The 13739-nt window shown below is 41.8% G+C and overlaps 1 protein-coding gene and 1 non-coding gene across 2 annotated transcripts; one reads left to right on the forward strand and one right to left on the reverse strand.

Moving 5' to 3' along the window:
* Window positions 1-781: 781 nt before the first annotated feature.
* Window positions 782-7371, reverse strand: LOC111233351 (transcription factor Ovo-like 2). The gene is made up of 5 exons (XM_022761152.1): window positions 7228-7371; window positions 2924-3153; window positions 2422-2643; window positions 1630-1774; window positions 782-1539 (listed from the first exon to the last, which is right to left on the reverse strand). The coding sequence occupies exons 1-5, from the start codon at window positions 7325-7327 to the stop codon at window positions 1172-1174; spliced, it is 1065 nt and encodes a 354-aa protein (XP_022616873.1). The 5' UTR covers window positions 7328-7371; the 3' UTR covers window positions 782-1171.
* Window positions 7372-13572: 6201 nt separating this feature from the next.
* Window positions 13573-13646, forward strand: trnan-guu. The gene has a single exon. It is a non-coding gene; the product is annotated as a tRNA-Asn (tRNA).
* Window positions 13647-13739: the final 93 nt, after the last annotated feature.

Below are 13739 nucleotides of genomic sequence, written 5' to 3' on the forward strand. Positions count from 1 at the left end.
GTCTATGTCTGTTGTCTCTAAACCTCTTTTTCTTTAAACCCTATATATATATATATATATATATATATATATACTGTATATATACTGTATATAATTAGCTGTAGTAAAGCATTTCACAACAGATTCATCCATTATGAGGTTTTCACTATTCTAGAAAAAACAGTTATGGTCTTTAGCGTTTAAGTCGTCTTCTCATTGTCTGCCTGGTTGTGTATCTTAATGCATATTTAAATGCATTTAAATATGAACTCTGATCGCTGTTTATATAAACACACGTCCACTTGTTGGTATGAATACAAATCTGAATGTATTTAAATCGCTGAAAATGAGTATTTCTGCTAATATTTCTTTTTTGTAATTTCTTTTATTTTTCTCTTCTCATGATTTCAATGTGACTAGACAATAATATTATTATTTACCAATATAACTGTTATAATTGTTTTAAATTTTCGGTTAATGTTGTATAAATTCAGCCAGATGATTTGTCATTTACTTTTTTCATATTTTTTGTTTGGATTAGAAAAGACAGGACTTGGGAGGGTTTTTCAAATGCTGCCAGTTAATTATATTTTCTGGAAAATCAGAAGCTTGGGGAAATGAACCACAGCAGGTTGTTGGTATATTTCCCATAAATAAAAATTCATTATATTTTCACTTTTTGTAGGCACCATTTCTAGAAGCATTCCCAGCCCATGAAAGAGACTCTGTTAAAGGATGAAGAATAAACATAATTCATAACAAAAAAGGAAATTAATTTTTTCAGTAATATATTATTCCCTTTAATATAACAGTTTTACTTTTTTTAGTAGATACAAAAATTCATCTTTTTGCTGTACAAACACACCCATAGGAAACCTTCACAATGTAAAGAAACATATGTTGTATTGTTAGATATGTACATTTTCTTACTCATGTAAATATATAAAGTCAAAGTACGACACGGCGTGTGTGGTGCGTTAATCCTTTCAACATTAGTCATATACAAATGCCCAAATCCAGACACACATACCTTCATAGATATTTACACATATACAGTACATGTATCGTATCCCTTTACCTACATGTCCATCATTTAATGCATCCATCCATCCATTCATCCATCCATCCATCCATCCATCCTTCATCCATCCCCCTAAGCTTATGTTGATGATCTTTCAGGCTCTCCTCCTCTCTACTGCCCTGCAGATCCGGTGGTGTCATCGCTATCAGCTCCTTGGGGAGAACCTGGCATGGATCCTCCGACTGACTGTCCTTCTTTGCCGGCTCCTCCTCCTCCTCCTCCTCCTCCTCCTCCTCCCGCTCTCCGCGCAGCCTTCCCCTTCAACAGGGCACTGTCTGGGTGAAGCGAGTGGAGGTGGACCGCCAGCTCGTCCTGAGCTCCCGCCGTGTGGCCGCACTCCTCGCAGACGTACAGCTTGTTGCGCCGCTCCTTGTAGGCGTACTTCACATTGACGCTGTGGATCTTCTTCATGTGGGACTCCAGGGAGCAGCGCTGGGTGAAGGCCTTGTCGCACAGGCTGCACTTGTACGGACGGACCCCTGCGTGCAAATAAAAAATAAAATGTCACATGCTTTCTTGCATTTGTTTAAATCTGACAAATTGTGTTTAACGTGGAGGTGTGTGGCTACCTGTATGTGTGCGCACGTGTCTCTTGAGGTCAAAGGTGTCGTTGAAGCCTTTGCCGCAGAAGGGGCACAGGTGTCTCTTGGTCTCGTTGTGACACTTGATGTGTCTGTTTAACATCCGCTGGTACTGGAATGTCTTCTGGCAAACCTACAGGCAGCAACAGTATGGTCAGGACCGTTTCACTCTACCTTCACCTTAGGAGCTTATTGCATAATTCAAACATTAAAAAGGTGCCATATTTGCAAAGACAATCTTTTTGACTATATGAAATATAGTTTTGTTTATATTCAGGTTTGTCCACTAGTGATCTTCTTCAATGTTGCTACATGTTTTTGCAAGTCACTGCCTCGCCTTTCCCCACGAGATCGAGCTTTTGCATGAAACAGACAAAAACATGGATCTACTCTTGAAGACAAAAATCCACAGAATTGTCAAAAGCTCCACAGGGTACCTTTAAATTGTGTTTTACAAAGTTTTTCTTGAATGTCATTCATTATTTTGACCAATTTGAAAATGTTTTGGTGTCAAGAAAGATCATGTTTCAGCCTGGACTAGTCAGCAGTTTTCTATTTCAAATATACAGGTGTTACGTAAATACAAATATGATATTTACACTCTTGGCAATGTTAACCAATGTTCTGTTAAACATTCGACAGCAGACAATGGAGAGAGTTCAAGGTAAACGTCCTGATACTCCACCACACTGATTTAATAACAAAAACTTCAAAATAAAACTTCCTGATTTTCCTTTTAAAGCTTCAACAAAGACTTCTGTTCCAGTCTCTCCGTCGTACCTGACATATAAACGGCGCTGTCGCACCCGTCGACGAGCTTTGACCTTGACCTACTGATCTGGTCACCATGGGGACCGGCTCCAGAGGGGCAGGGGTTGTCGTCGTTGTCGTCAAGGCAATTGGCATCACGGCGGCGGGAGGGGTCAAGGATGGCAGGGCGGGAATGGGAGGGAGAGCGAGAGGGAGAGGGGAGGGACTGGGGGGTAACTCGCCTGTAGTCACCTGTGGTGGAGAGAGAGAATAAAAAACCTCAGTGATGTCATCTCCATTACGTTTTAATTGACCTGTATTTGTTCATTTTCACACTGAGCTGCAGTTTGTGATTAAAGAACTGAAGCATTATCTTTGTGAAATTTGAAAACATAAGAAATCTGTTTCTAGAAGACGAAACAAGCCAGATTTCTCTGTCTAGATATTCTATTTCTTATCCACTAATACGAAAACGCTTTTTAAATGCTCGTCATCCAGACTTTACTCTGAGGGTCCCTGCTCGTTTCCTCACCTTGATTTTGGACCGGATGTACGTGGAGCCGCCCTGCGACCTCCTCCTGACCTCTGACTTCTCCTCCGGTGAAGCCGCGGGGCTCTGTGGTCGGCCCAGCACCGTGCTGGACGGCAGCTCGGCGTGGGTCCGCACGTCGGACACAGAGTGTTTGGTGAGGCAGAGCGGCGTGGACTCGGCGGGGCTGGCTTCAGCCTCCATCATCAGGACGGACGGAGGGAAGATGGACACTGGAAGGAAAGAGAGAGAGAGAGAAAGGAAAAGTCAGTGTCACATTTCAAATCTCTTCTTAAGAAACAAAACAAGACGTCAACTTGTGGTTTAGGAAATCATAACAGACATTTTTGACTATTTTCTGACATTTTATAGACAATTAAACAATAAATCAAAAAAATAACCTGTAACTGATTGTTTAATCATTCTGAGCTCATATATACAACCTCACCGGTTCATTTAGATGTCCAGAAGAACATTTTATTCACCTGATCCAAACAGCATATGGTTTGTAAATATAACTACAGGCTGAGAAAGACAATAAAGAGAGAGAGAGAGAGAGAGAGAGAGAGAGAGAGAGAGAGAGAGAGAGAGCTTGTGCCATAGAATTTCACAATGAGGCTGCGCAGCTTCATATTTGCACAATCCCTCAATTAGCAAACACAGAGTTAAACATGTGTGTGTGTGTATGGGTGTGGGTGTGCACATGTTTGGCCTATTGTTTTGAGCGAGTTATTTTTTGCACGCACGCACACAAACATACACACACACACACACACACACTGCAGTTAGACTCGTCCAGCCAGACAGTCTTGCAGCACCAGCTCTGTACCTTCATCAAACAATCCACACATACAGTGGATACCTGTCTCTCTCTGTGTGTGTGTGTGTGTGTGTGTATGTGTGTGTGTGTGTGCTCGTTGTGTTCATGAGCACACTATAACAAAACACTTCTGAAAGAGGCAGACAGACAGACAGAAATGTCAGTAATAGAAACCACTGAGCCTCCACCATACAGGTGTGTGTGTGTGTGTGTGTGTGCCTGTCTTTGTGCTCAGGTAAAACCCAGAGGCAGGTGTGGTCCGGCTCAGAGAAGAAGACAACGAATCAGTTGACTCTGCAGGGCCTCAGTCAGATAAAATTCAAATGTGGATGCAAATGAAGCGCGGCAGTGAGCTATAAAGATGAAACCGACACAACATCCGGTCTGTAAAGCAGCAGCGGAGGTAACGGTACGCTGTGACACAGTGACCTTTGTGCACAACAGCTGGTCCCTCATATGTGATAAAGAAACATCACTCATGGAGGCTTTGTTGGTCTCAGTCATGACCACACACTCACCTGGGCTCTATAGTGACCGTACGGCACTAAAACACACACAAGTCTCTCCGAATGCTTCCGTTATAGATACTGTATAAAAACAATAATAATAATAATAATAATAATAAAGTATGGGATGCTTAATTTCATTAACTGGGTTACTAGAGGTCAAGAAGAGAATCCCTCCCTTTACACATGGTTTTAAATCTTTCCTAATTGTTCCTGTGTGGTGATAGTTTCTGTGGCGACTGCTGCCGGCTGGACATTTAATCTCATCTTGTATTGTTTGTTCACCTACCCTTCCCCCCTCACCAGGGAATGAGGTGTAGGTGTGTGTGTGTGTGTGTGTGTGTGTGTGTGTTTGAAGGTAGGGGTAGGGGGTTCAAAATACCCCACCTTCAATAGAGAGAGAGAGATAGGGAGAGCAGGAGGGAGAGGGAGAGTTGTGTTGATCTAAACGCTTTTTAATATTTTCTTTCCGTCCATTTAACGTCGCTCAGCAGGTACAAAGAGTCAACAATCGGTAGATAAGTTTATCAAACACAGGGTGTGAGTCTGTTTGCGTGTTTGTGCATGTGTGTGTGTGTGTGTGTGTGTGTGTTTGCTAAAGGCGGACTGCAGCAGTAGGCTTGTCTCAGAGGTCCGTTACATTTCCTTCCATCCAATAAACATTAACCTCGCAGCAGCCTCAGAGCAGAGATCCTTAGTGCAAGATGATGAACCCGCGGCAGCGCTAAAGAAAAACTAATCAGGTGTCACTGGTTTAAGTGTAACTTCACAAGACTCCAGGAAGTCACCGTCGCTGTAAAACAACTTGTCGTTTTCACACTTCAGTCTTTGTCTGGATTAAACAAACACGATACAACATGTTAGTTTTGAGCTCTTGAGGTGCTGGAGGTTGGTTTTGTTACTTTTGGACACAGCCATGCTAGCAGTTTCCCTTTGAATAAATTAATAAACAAACATGTTTTCCCCAAATGTCAAACATTTCCTTTAATTACCAAATTTCGGGGATCTTCATTAAAATGTCTGTTTATCTGAAAAATTGTTTTCAGATGATGATAGATTTTATACTGGTGTGTAGAGGAGGGATAAACCGGATTATAAACTAAACAGAAGCTGATTCGGGACTGATGACCCATCAGAAACAGGTCCTGGCACATGTTTGTGGATTAGGAGATAAAAATAAACTCATACAACTACGAACAGAAACACACAGACAAAGAGGGAAAGAAAAAACTGTCCAAAGTGATGGCATCTGGCGCCTCATAAAAGTATTCAACACGCCTGTTTCTGAGGATAATCATCATACCTCTCTCTCTCTCTCTCTCTCTCTCTTTCGGTGTGTGTGTGTGTGTGTGTGTGTGTGTGTGTGTGTGTGTGTGTGTGTGTGTGTGTGTGTGTGTGTCCTCCTGTCTCAAGTCAGGCAGGTACATCAAGTAACGGCACATACCAGAAACTTTAGCTGAGACCGTTGCTGGGTTTGGTGAGGAGTGTCAGCTATGCGTAATTACGCACGATCGCTCTGGTGTTTATTATGGAAATACTGTAAGGTCTTGGGGCAATTTGAATCTTTTGATGGGGAAAAAATATATAGTTTTTTGCAACTGATTCTCATTTTAGTTGCTGCGTAAAGTCAATACTGACTGAGAGTCAGAGTTACAGAATCTCATTGTGTTCAACAGTTGAATTTCGCTTCAGGAAATTAGTTAATTGATTGTTTTTTTGTGCGTAAAAACAGCCTCAAAAAGCTTCACACGTGCTGTGGAACAAGCCTGAGACACTCGTGTGCCTCTGTTAAGATTACTAAATGTCATTTAACAAGAGCTTGAGTTTCTTCTTTGTTTTTTTTTTCAGGCGTTTAAAAACCACCTGGAAATCCGTGGCGGTTCAGTTCATCCATACGTTCCGGTTTCAAACACCAAAGCACAGAGGATGTAAAAGTCAATGATTAAAAGTTAACGGTGACGAGATGAGGAGAGAAACAGACACTCAGGGAGAGAGAAGGGGGGAAGGGTGAGAGAGAGAGAGAGAGAAGGAGAGCGAGAGAGAGGTTTTAGGGTGTAGTCCGTTACTTGTTATCTGATACCGACGTGGTCTTACAATAAAAACTCCGCCGATGGCAACAATGGGGATTGTTCCCAAGGAGGGAGAGGGAGAAAGACAGAGGTGGGTTCCCTCAACCTGTCATTCAAATGCAAAGTCGGAGGCAAACAGCTCAGATGAAGTCAAAGCAACAAAAGCTCAAATGTGACAGTTAACACATGTCAGCGCTTGCACTTCTTCAGTTAGAACACGTTAAACAGCGATGAATTCAATAATGTCATCAAATGAGGGATTATTTAACCCATTTAATGTCTTGACTCATACTTTAAAGACTATATAATGGGCTTATATATGCACACAAGTCAAGATAGTGCCTCGCTGCACAAGGAAGAAGGCAGGGGTTGAAGGTCGATATGAGAAAAGCAACGGGCCCTGACAGTTTATAGGCCGCAGCAGACACCAGAGCAGTTCCCTCACAGATATGAAAACACAAGTGTAAATATACGGAAACGGGGTGTTTTACTGTGACATTTACATGTTCTTTCGTTGATATTTGAGATGAGAGAATTCTCCCGTTTGGATCAAGTCAGGGTGGCAGCGTTGTTTCTTATGATAAAATAAGACTTAAAGATAAAAATACACCCCCACCCCCAAGGCAGGAACGACACTCTCCTCGCGGCCCCCCCCTCTGTGTTTCCCGTTATTCGGTGGCCCCGGACTGCAGCTGCCCCGTTACAATCACCACCCGACCCCCCTCCCCGCCCGCCCGCCACACTGACATTCCTGGTGAATCCAAACATTAAATCCACAAATAAATCCGTGCGTAAAAGCACCCAAACACGCGCCACTGCTTTGCGTTATGGTTTACTTTTTAGAAAGAAAAAAAAAAGAAAAAAAAAAAACCAAAGCAACAAATATGGCTCATTACGGCAGCGTGGACTCACCTGGGATGTAGACGTCTCCTCGTTCATGATCCGGGAGCTCGCTCCAGTTCCGCTTACCCGGCGAAACGTTCGCCTTTTTCACCAAGAAGGCCCGCGGCATGTTCGGTTATTACCTGGATCTTTGGAGGGATTTGCGTGCAGGTAGTTTTTTTTTTTTTTTTTTTCCGCGACGCAGAGGCGACTGGGAGCTGGGAAAGCAGGAAACTCCAAAGTTGGTGGACAGAAATGGAAGGTGTCGGTCCCCTCTTCTCCTTCCTCCTTGCACCTTTCTTCTCGTTTCGCAAGCCGTGGACCGCTTTATCTCCTTTTCCCGCAACTAACACACCTTTCCCCCTCGCGCTGATTGTCTCTAAGGCTCCGAATCTAAAAGGAAAGGAGAGTGTGTCTCGGCGTCGGGACAGGTGAGTCCGCTCAGGTGAGCAAGCCGGACAGGTAAAGACGAGTATCACCTACAGCGCTCTGAAATAACGGGAGTGTGTGTGAGTGGGTGAGAGAGCGGGCTAAGGAAAACAATATCCCTGATTACACACACACACACACACAGAGAGAGAGAGAGGGAGTCGACAGAGGTGGGTCAAAACGCAGCTCAGGTACTCATTTAAAAAGCAGGAAACAGGCGCCAGCGCGCATGCGCGTCAGAAATAACGGTGACAACAAGCTGAAGGGAGCCTGGGTTAGGCCTCAGTTACCTGCTGAACCGGTTTACCCCTCCTCTCTCTCTCTCTCTCTGTTTGCCTCAGTCTTTCCTTTCCTCTCTCTATCTGAACCTCCATTCAGCTTTAAGGTGTGGGGAATGGTGGAAGTGACAAGAAGAGGAAGAGAATATAGGGAATAGGCTACAGAGAGAGAGAGAGAGAGTGTGTGGGTGTGTGTGGGTGTGTGTGTGTGTGTGTGTGTGTGTGTGGAGGGTAATTATACAATATAGACACACAGGAACACACACGCACACACACCTTCCCCCCGGAGATGCGTGAACACAGCAGGCAAAACCAAACACGCTCTTATCTAAGTGTTTGACCTGTGACATTTTAAGTTAGCCATCTTTGATTTTTCTTTCCGTCTGAACGTCTAGAGCAGTCTGAGGTGTGTTCATGGCCGAGGGGAATATTTTAGGATAATTAAAACTGACCTCTGTCATTTGCAGACAAGGTTCCGGGAGGAAGCTCCATCATATCACCATATCTGATGTAGACCCACACGTTAAAGGCTGATTTGGGTGCTGATGTGATTTTCTCCCTTTATGCCAGTTTATTAGACACATCGAGCTAAAACCAGGACAGTCTAATACAACGGATCAGTTATTATCTCCACCGAGGAGGTCATGTTTTCAGCTGAAGCCATTTATCTGTTTGATTATCAGCAGGATCACACAAACAGTACTGAACTGATTTGCATCAAACGTGGTGGTGGGACGGGGCGTGGGCCGAGGGCCGAGGGCCGAGGGCCAACCCATTAAATTCTGTTGTGGATCCAGTTAATGTTGGATTGCAAGATAGGAAGTTCTCAGGAAATAACGTTTGGATCTTGAAGTAAACAATCAGACACATTTAAGGTGTTGAGATCTATGAGTTTCTGACAGAGCAGGTGTGAGATTGTTTGGCCTTGGCGGAGTCTAGGTGCTTTACTGAGTACCAGTGATACCGCAGGTTGTGCTGCTGTTGACAGTGACAGGTGTTTCCACCCCATTTATATCAACAAGTAAGTGAAACACCTGTTTTTGTAATGCAACATAATTCAACGGCACCTGAAGGAAAGATCCAGATATAGATTCACTGTTAGCTTTAGCTTTAGCTATAGGTGTAAATATAGGTGTTTATTATCAGTTCTTCTGCACACTATTGATTGTTGCATTTTCTGTGCAGGACATTCACATGATGTTGTATTTGCATGATACTCTTGGTCTTGAGCTTCTGAAATCATTACGAGGGATTGAAAACTAGACGAGAAATTCACTGGTTAAGGGACAAAATAAAAGCAGAAGTTCTGATAAAAGTATAACAGTCTTCTGTGTTCCTCTAGTGTGTAGTGATACATGGTTCATTTACTGTGACCACAGTGTTTTTGTCAAGTCATGGTGTAAAATCAGGCTTGTGTTGAAGAGATATCTTGTTCTTCGGGTTTGATTAAAAAAAACCTCAATGGTGCCTTTAGATCCTGCGGGAAATATCAGAATCATGATGGAAACGTGAAACGTGCTTCAAATTCAACAGATGATTCCACAGAAAAGTATCACAATCACTTTAGGGTGAAACACAGAACTTTTATATTAAATAGTGGAACTACTTTCTGAACTCTTTACTTTTCCACAGGAGGAAGAACGTCATATTTTTTCCAGCAGTAACCCTGATTATTCAACACAGACGCAGAGGAACGTGAAATCCAGAATGTAGATTAAAGATGAAACAACTTGTCATTTGAATAATTAGTCGATGGATGGAACAAAAATTTAAATATACCACAAATTCACAAGTTCCAGATTTGCTGTGTCTCTCTGTTGTTTAACATGAAATTTAATATTGAAGTGAATTTTTAATTTTGGACCAAATGTAATTTTGTAGACAGAACTTGATTAATTGAAGAATATTTACCCACTTCCTTATGAACTACAGCTGATATTAGCTTTAGTTTACCTGCTGATAACATATGTGATAGTAGTCTCATAGCATGTCCCAGTGATGCTTAGTTAATTAGATTAATATCACAGCTAAAAAGACCAATACAGGCCTGTAGGTATGTAAATGAGTCATTCAGCCCCACCTGTCCCTCCCTGCTGTGTGTTTACGGCCCCCTCCAGCTTCTGCACTGTTCTCTCGGTCTTTGTAATTAAACCAACTCCCACACACACACACACACACACACACACACCCTAAATGGCCTCTTGAAACACCTGAAACCTACACGTAACAACCCACCCACTGCATCCAAGTTCTTTCCCTACATGTTTCTCCACTTCTTGTCCATCCCACATTTGATCGTTGTCTCTAGTTTCAGTTTTGCAGCTGTGATTTTGTGTCGCTTGAGTCAGGTCCCTCCTCGCTGGGTTGTGCAGTATGGAGTCTACGATGATCCACAGACATCTTCTCTTAGTCTAAACTTCAGGAGCTACTTTTTGACCATGGGCCACCACACAGCCCATGATGGAGCTGCGTGTAATTATACAGGTGGAGGTTTGTTTTTTCTTTTAAATGAATGAGTTTTCTGTCTCTGCTACATCAGTAAAGTGAAAACAATAAGCAATAAGCCTCATTATACCTTACTTCCTTATAATAATGAAGATCTAGACTTGCTCTTAAATAGTTTTACATTTAGAAAAATTAGATTTAATGCAGAAGGTTAGAAAATACAATTGACATCATTGTCATGTTTGTATGTCAAATATGAAGCTACAGCAGGAGACTGTTTTAGTTTAGCTTAGCATAAAGACTGGAAACAAGGGGGAGGAGCTAGCCTGGCTCAATCCAAATGTAAACAAATCACCCACCAACACCTCTGAAGTTCACTGATTAACACGTTAGTTTAATCTGTACAAAAATGTGTGTAAAATGTGGAGCATTGCAGAAAGTAGTGCACAAATTCACGCTATTAATTCAGAGGCAACGATATAGTGGATAAATCTGCTCTCTCAGACTCCAGCTGCTGAAACAGGAAGTGTTTTTTCTTTACCTCTGGACAGAGGTAGGCTAGCTGCTTCCCCATGCTAAGCTAAGCTAATCGTTTTCTGGCTCCAGCTTCATATTTAATAAACAGTCACCAGTTTGATTTAGCAAGGTAGCCGGGATTTCATACATAGTGTTTCTCAACTTATGTTTGTGCCATTCTGTGAAAAAATAATAAAAGATTTAAAGATGGCCTCAATCAAACCCTGATTTCATGTAGTCTGGACCAGGTTCCACAATGCATCGATGATAACTGTGATAACACCTTTATCGTGTGGATCAGGAATATGTTAGCATTTTGTTTTGCTTTACTGGTTGCATACGCCTATGCCATTATTTTATTCCAAGGGCCTTAAACCAGGTTCCAAGAACGAACCCCTAACCCCGGCAAACACTCCTGTTACACTGTTAGATTCTCCTCTTTGTTTAAGTCCCTGCGTGTCGCCACCTGAGAGGTTTTTTCCATTTGCATGTGCAGATATAACAAACAGACACACTTAAGAATACAAAATGTACGCAGCCTTTTTTTTCCGCCTGTTACTTCCTGTGGCTGTGCAGAGGACGAGGAGTCAGTTATGAAAGAGAGGAGTGGTGAGGACTGAACGGGCTGCTGGAGTAGTTTGGGCGGGTTAGCTAAACCTACTCCTTCGTCTCTGTCATCGGAGACTATTCTCCTTTTTGTTACATCGCCTTCAAACCTCTTTCTTGTGTCTACAGGCGGTTTTTGGATGTGTTTTGCTAGGAGAGACAGATTTAAGTCGGTTAAGAGAGAGATAAAGATGCAGAGAGAGAGAGAGAGAGAGAGAGAGAAAAGAAACGAGAGAAGAGAACACACTTTAGACCAGTTCAACCTGATCAACAACCATCTCTTCTCCCGTCTCCTCCACACGACTGTTACTTGTTTGTCTTTCCTCTCTCTGTTTTTGTTCCTACATTAAAGGAACACACTGATTTTTTTTTTTTTTTTTTTTTTTTTGGAATCCTACCACTGTCGGCCATCTTCTTTTTTTAAAGTTAAGTTTGGTCGTTGGTCATGGTTATTTTAGTGTCACCAGTGAGAGATAACTGATAATCTCTCCATACTAATGGTAGTATAACAAAAACTAAATAAAAGTAACAAATGCAATGTGCATTATTTTTGCTCTAATCTTATTTAAAAACACATTTAGTGTCAGACACCTGCTAAATAATGTTGTATCTTTAATTATGTATAATTTATGTTTTCTTTTATTGTATTTTACCTGTTCTTTTATTAAGTTTTTTTTTTTGCTAATGTTTTAGATTTTTAAATCTATTCTATTGTATCTCATTGTCACTTTAATTGATTTGTCCTTTTCTTTTTATCTCATCAGTCGTCTGTGAAGCATTTTGAACTGAACTAACCTGTATGAAAAGTGCTGTGCAGATAAAGTTTGATTGATTGATTTAAGGGCACACGCTCCTGTATTGCCTTATCTTTAATTGATATCCACTTCCAGCACATTTTTTAGGAGAATAATAACACATTTTATCTGAAAACATGCAGCAGATGTGAAAGTACTTATGCACCTCGTATGTTGCCTGAGAAGCAAAACCCAGTGGGAAAAGATCTGCACCAACTGGTGGTGACTCAGATCATTTTGACACTTCCTGTCTTGATGTTGGTGGCCGGACAGTCAGTCAGAAGATGCTGATTTTAGTGGAAATTCTCATCTTATGTTCAAAGGCCCATGTGTGAAATTTGAGAATTTCACAGATGGGACTTTGGTGACCACCAGTGGCGGCATCAAAAATTACACCATGACAGATAGCAATGCATGCTGTTGCCTTCCCAAAACAACAACTTCCTGTACATTTTAGAATGGATTTAAAGGTGCTATAATAAAGAAAGTTGTGACATGTTACCAGACACCTGCCAGCCAATTAGAAACAAGTTTCCCTGGACACGGTATAAGTTATCAGGACATAAGGTAATTCAAAGTGTCTGTTGTTTGTTGACCCATTGGACCTATTTTTAGATCTAAGCATTTACCATGGTGAATACAGTGTAATCATAATGGTTTGGAGCCATGAAAATAAAATACAATTCATAATAAACCATAGTTCTTATGCTTTCTATGCAACACTACCGCTTTGTTTTGCACCACTGTATAATTGATCGTTGATACTTGACTGTAAAATGTCATAATAGAGCTTTAAAAGAATGTTTGGCACTTTGAACATGTCAGCCACTCCCTTACGCTTTTTAAGTTTCATTTGGTTAGAAAAGGAGTGGACATATTTTTTACTGACTTACTATTCCTGTATTTTGACTTTACATTCTCCTCAATTGTCTTTCTCTCTCGCCTCCCTCAGTCTCGCAGCGTCATGTCATAATTGTTGGCTGGTTTGCATATTTTATAGGCTTTATTTTTTCGGCAATATGCGGGAGCACTGGTCAGGTGGCATACCTGTGTGTGTGTGTGTGTGTGTGTGTGTGTGTGTGTGTGTGTGTGTGTGTGTGGTTGTTTACGCTGTGAGCTGACGTGTGTGTTGTAAAGAAATGAAAGCAATAAAAAAGTTAAATGACACAAAGAGCTGCACGAGAAAGAAAACAGAACGAAAACATTGTGTGATTAAAGTCCTTCTGAAGGAAGAAAAACTACTACAAATAACAAATGCAGGTGGGTGGGGATTGAACATGAAGGCCACACCCCATCAGCTCAGCCTTGTCTCTGTGGCGCAATCGGTTAGCGCGTTCGGCTGTTAACCGAAAGGTTGGTGGTTCGAGCCCACCCAGGGACGATTTACATTTACATTAACAAAGATACATCATCTATAGGGGAAACTAGGGACACTATTCATAGTTTGTAAATGGATGTTCTCTCTTTCTTTGTC

This window comes from Seriola dumerili, unplaced genomic scaffold (assembly GCF_002260705.1).
Source record: "Seriola dumerili isolate Sdu_G_001 unplaced genomic scaffold, Sdu_1.0 BDQW01000388.1, whole genome shotgun sequence".
Lineage (NCBI taxonomy): Eukaryota > Metazoa > Chordata > Actinopteri > Carangiformes > Carangidae > Seriola > Seriola dumerili.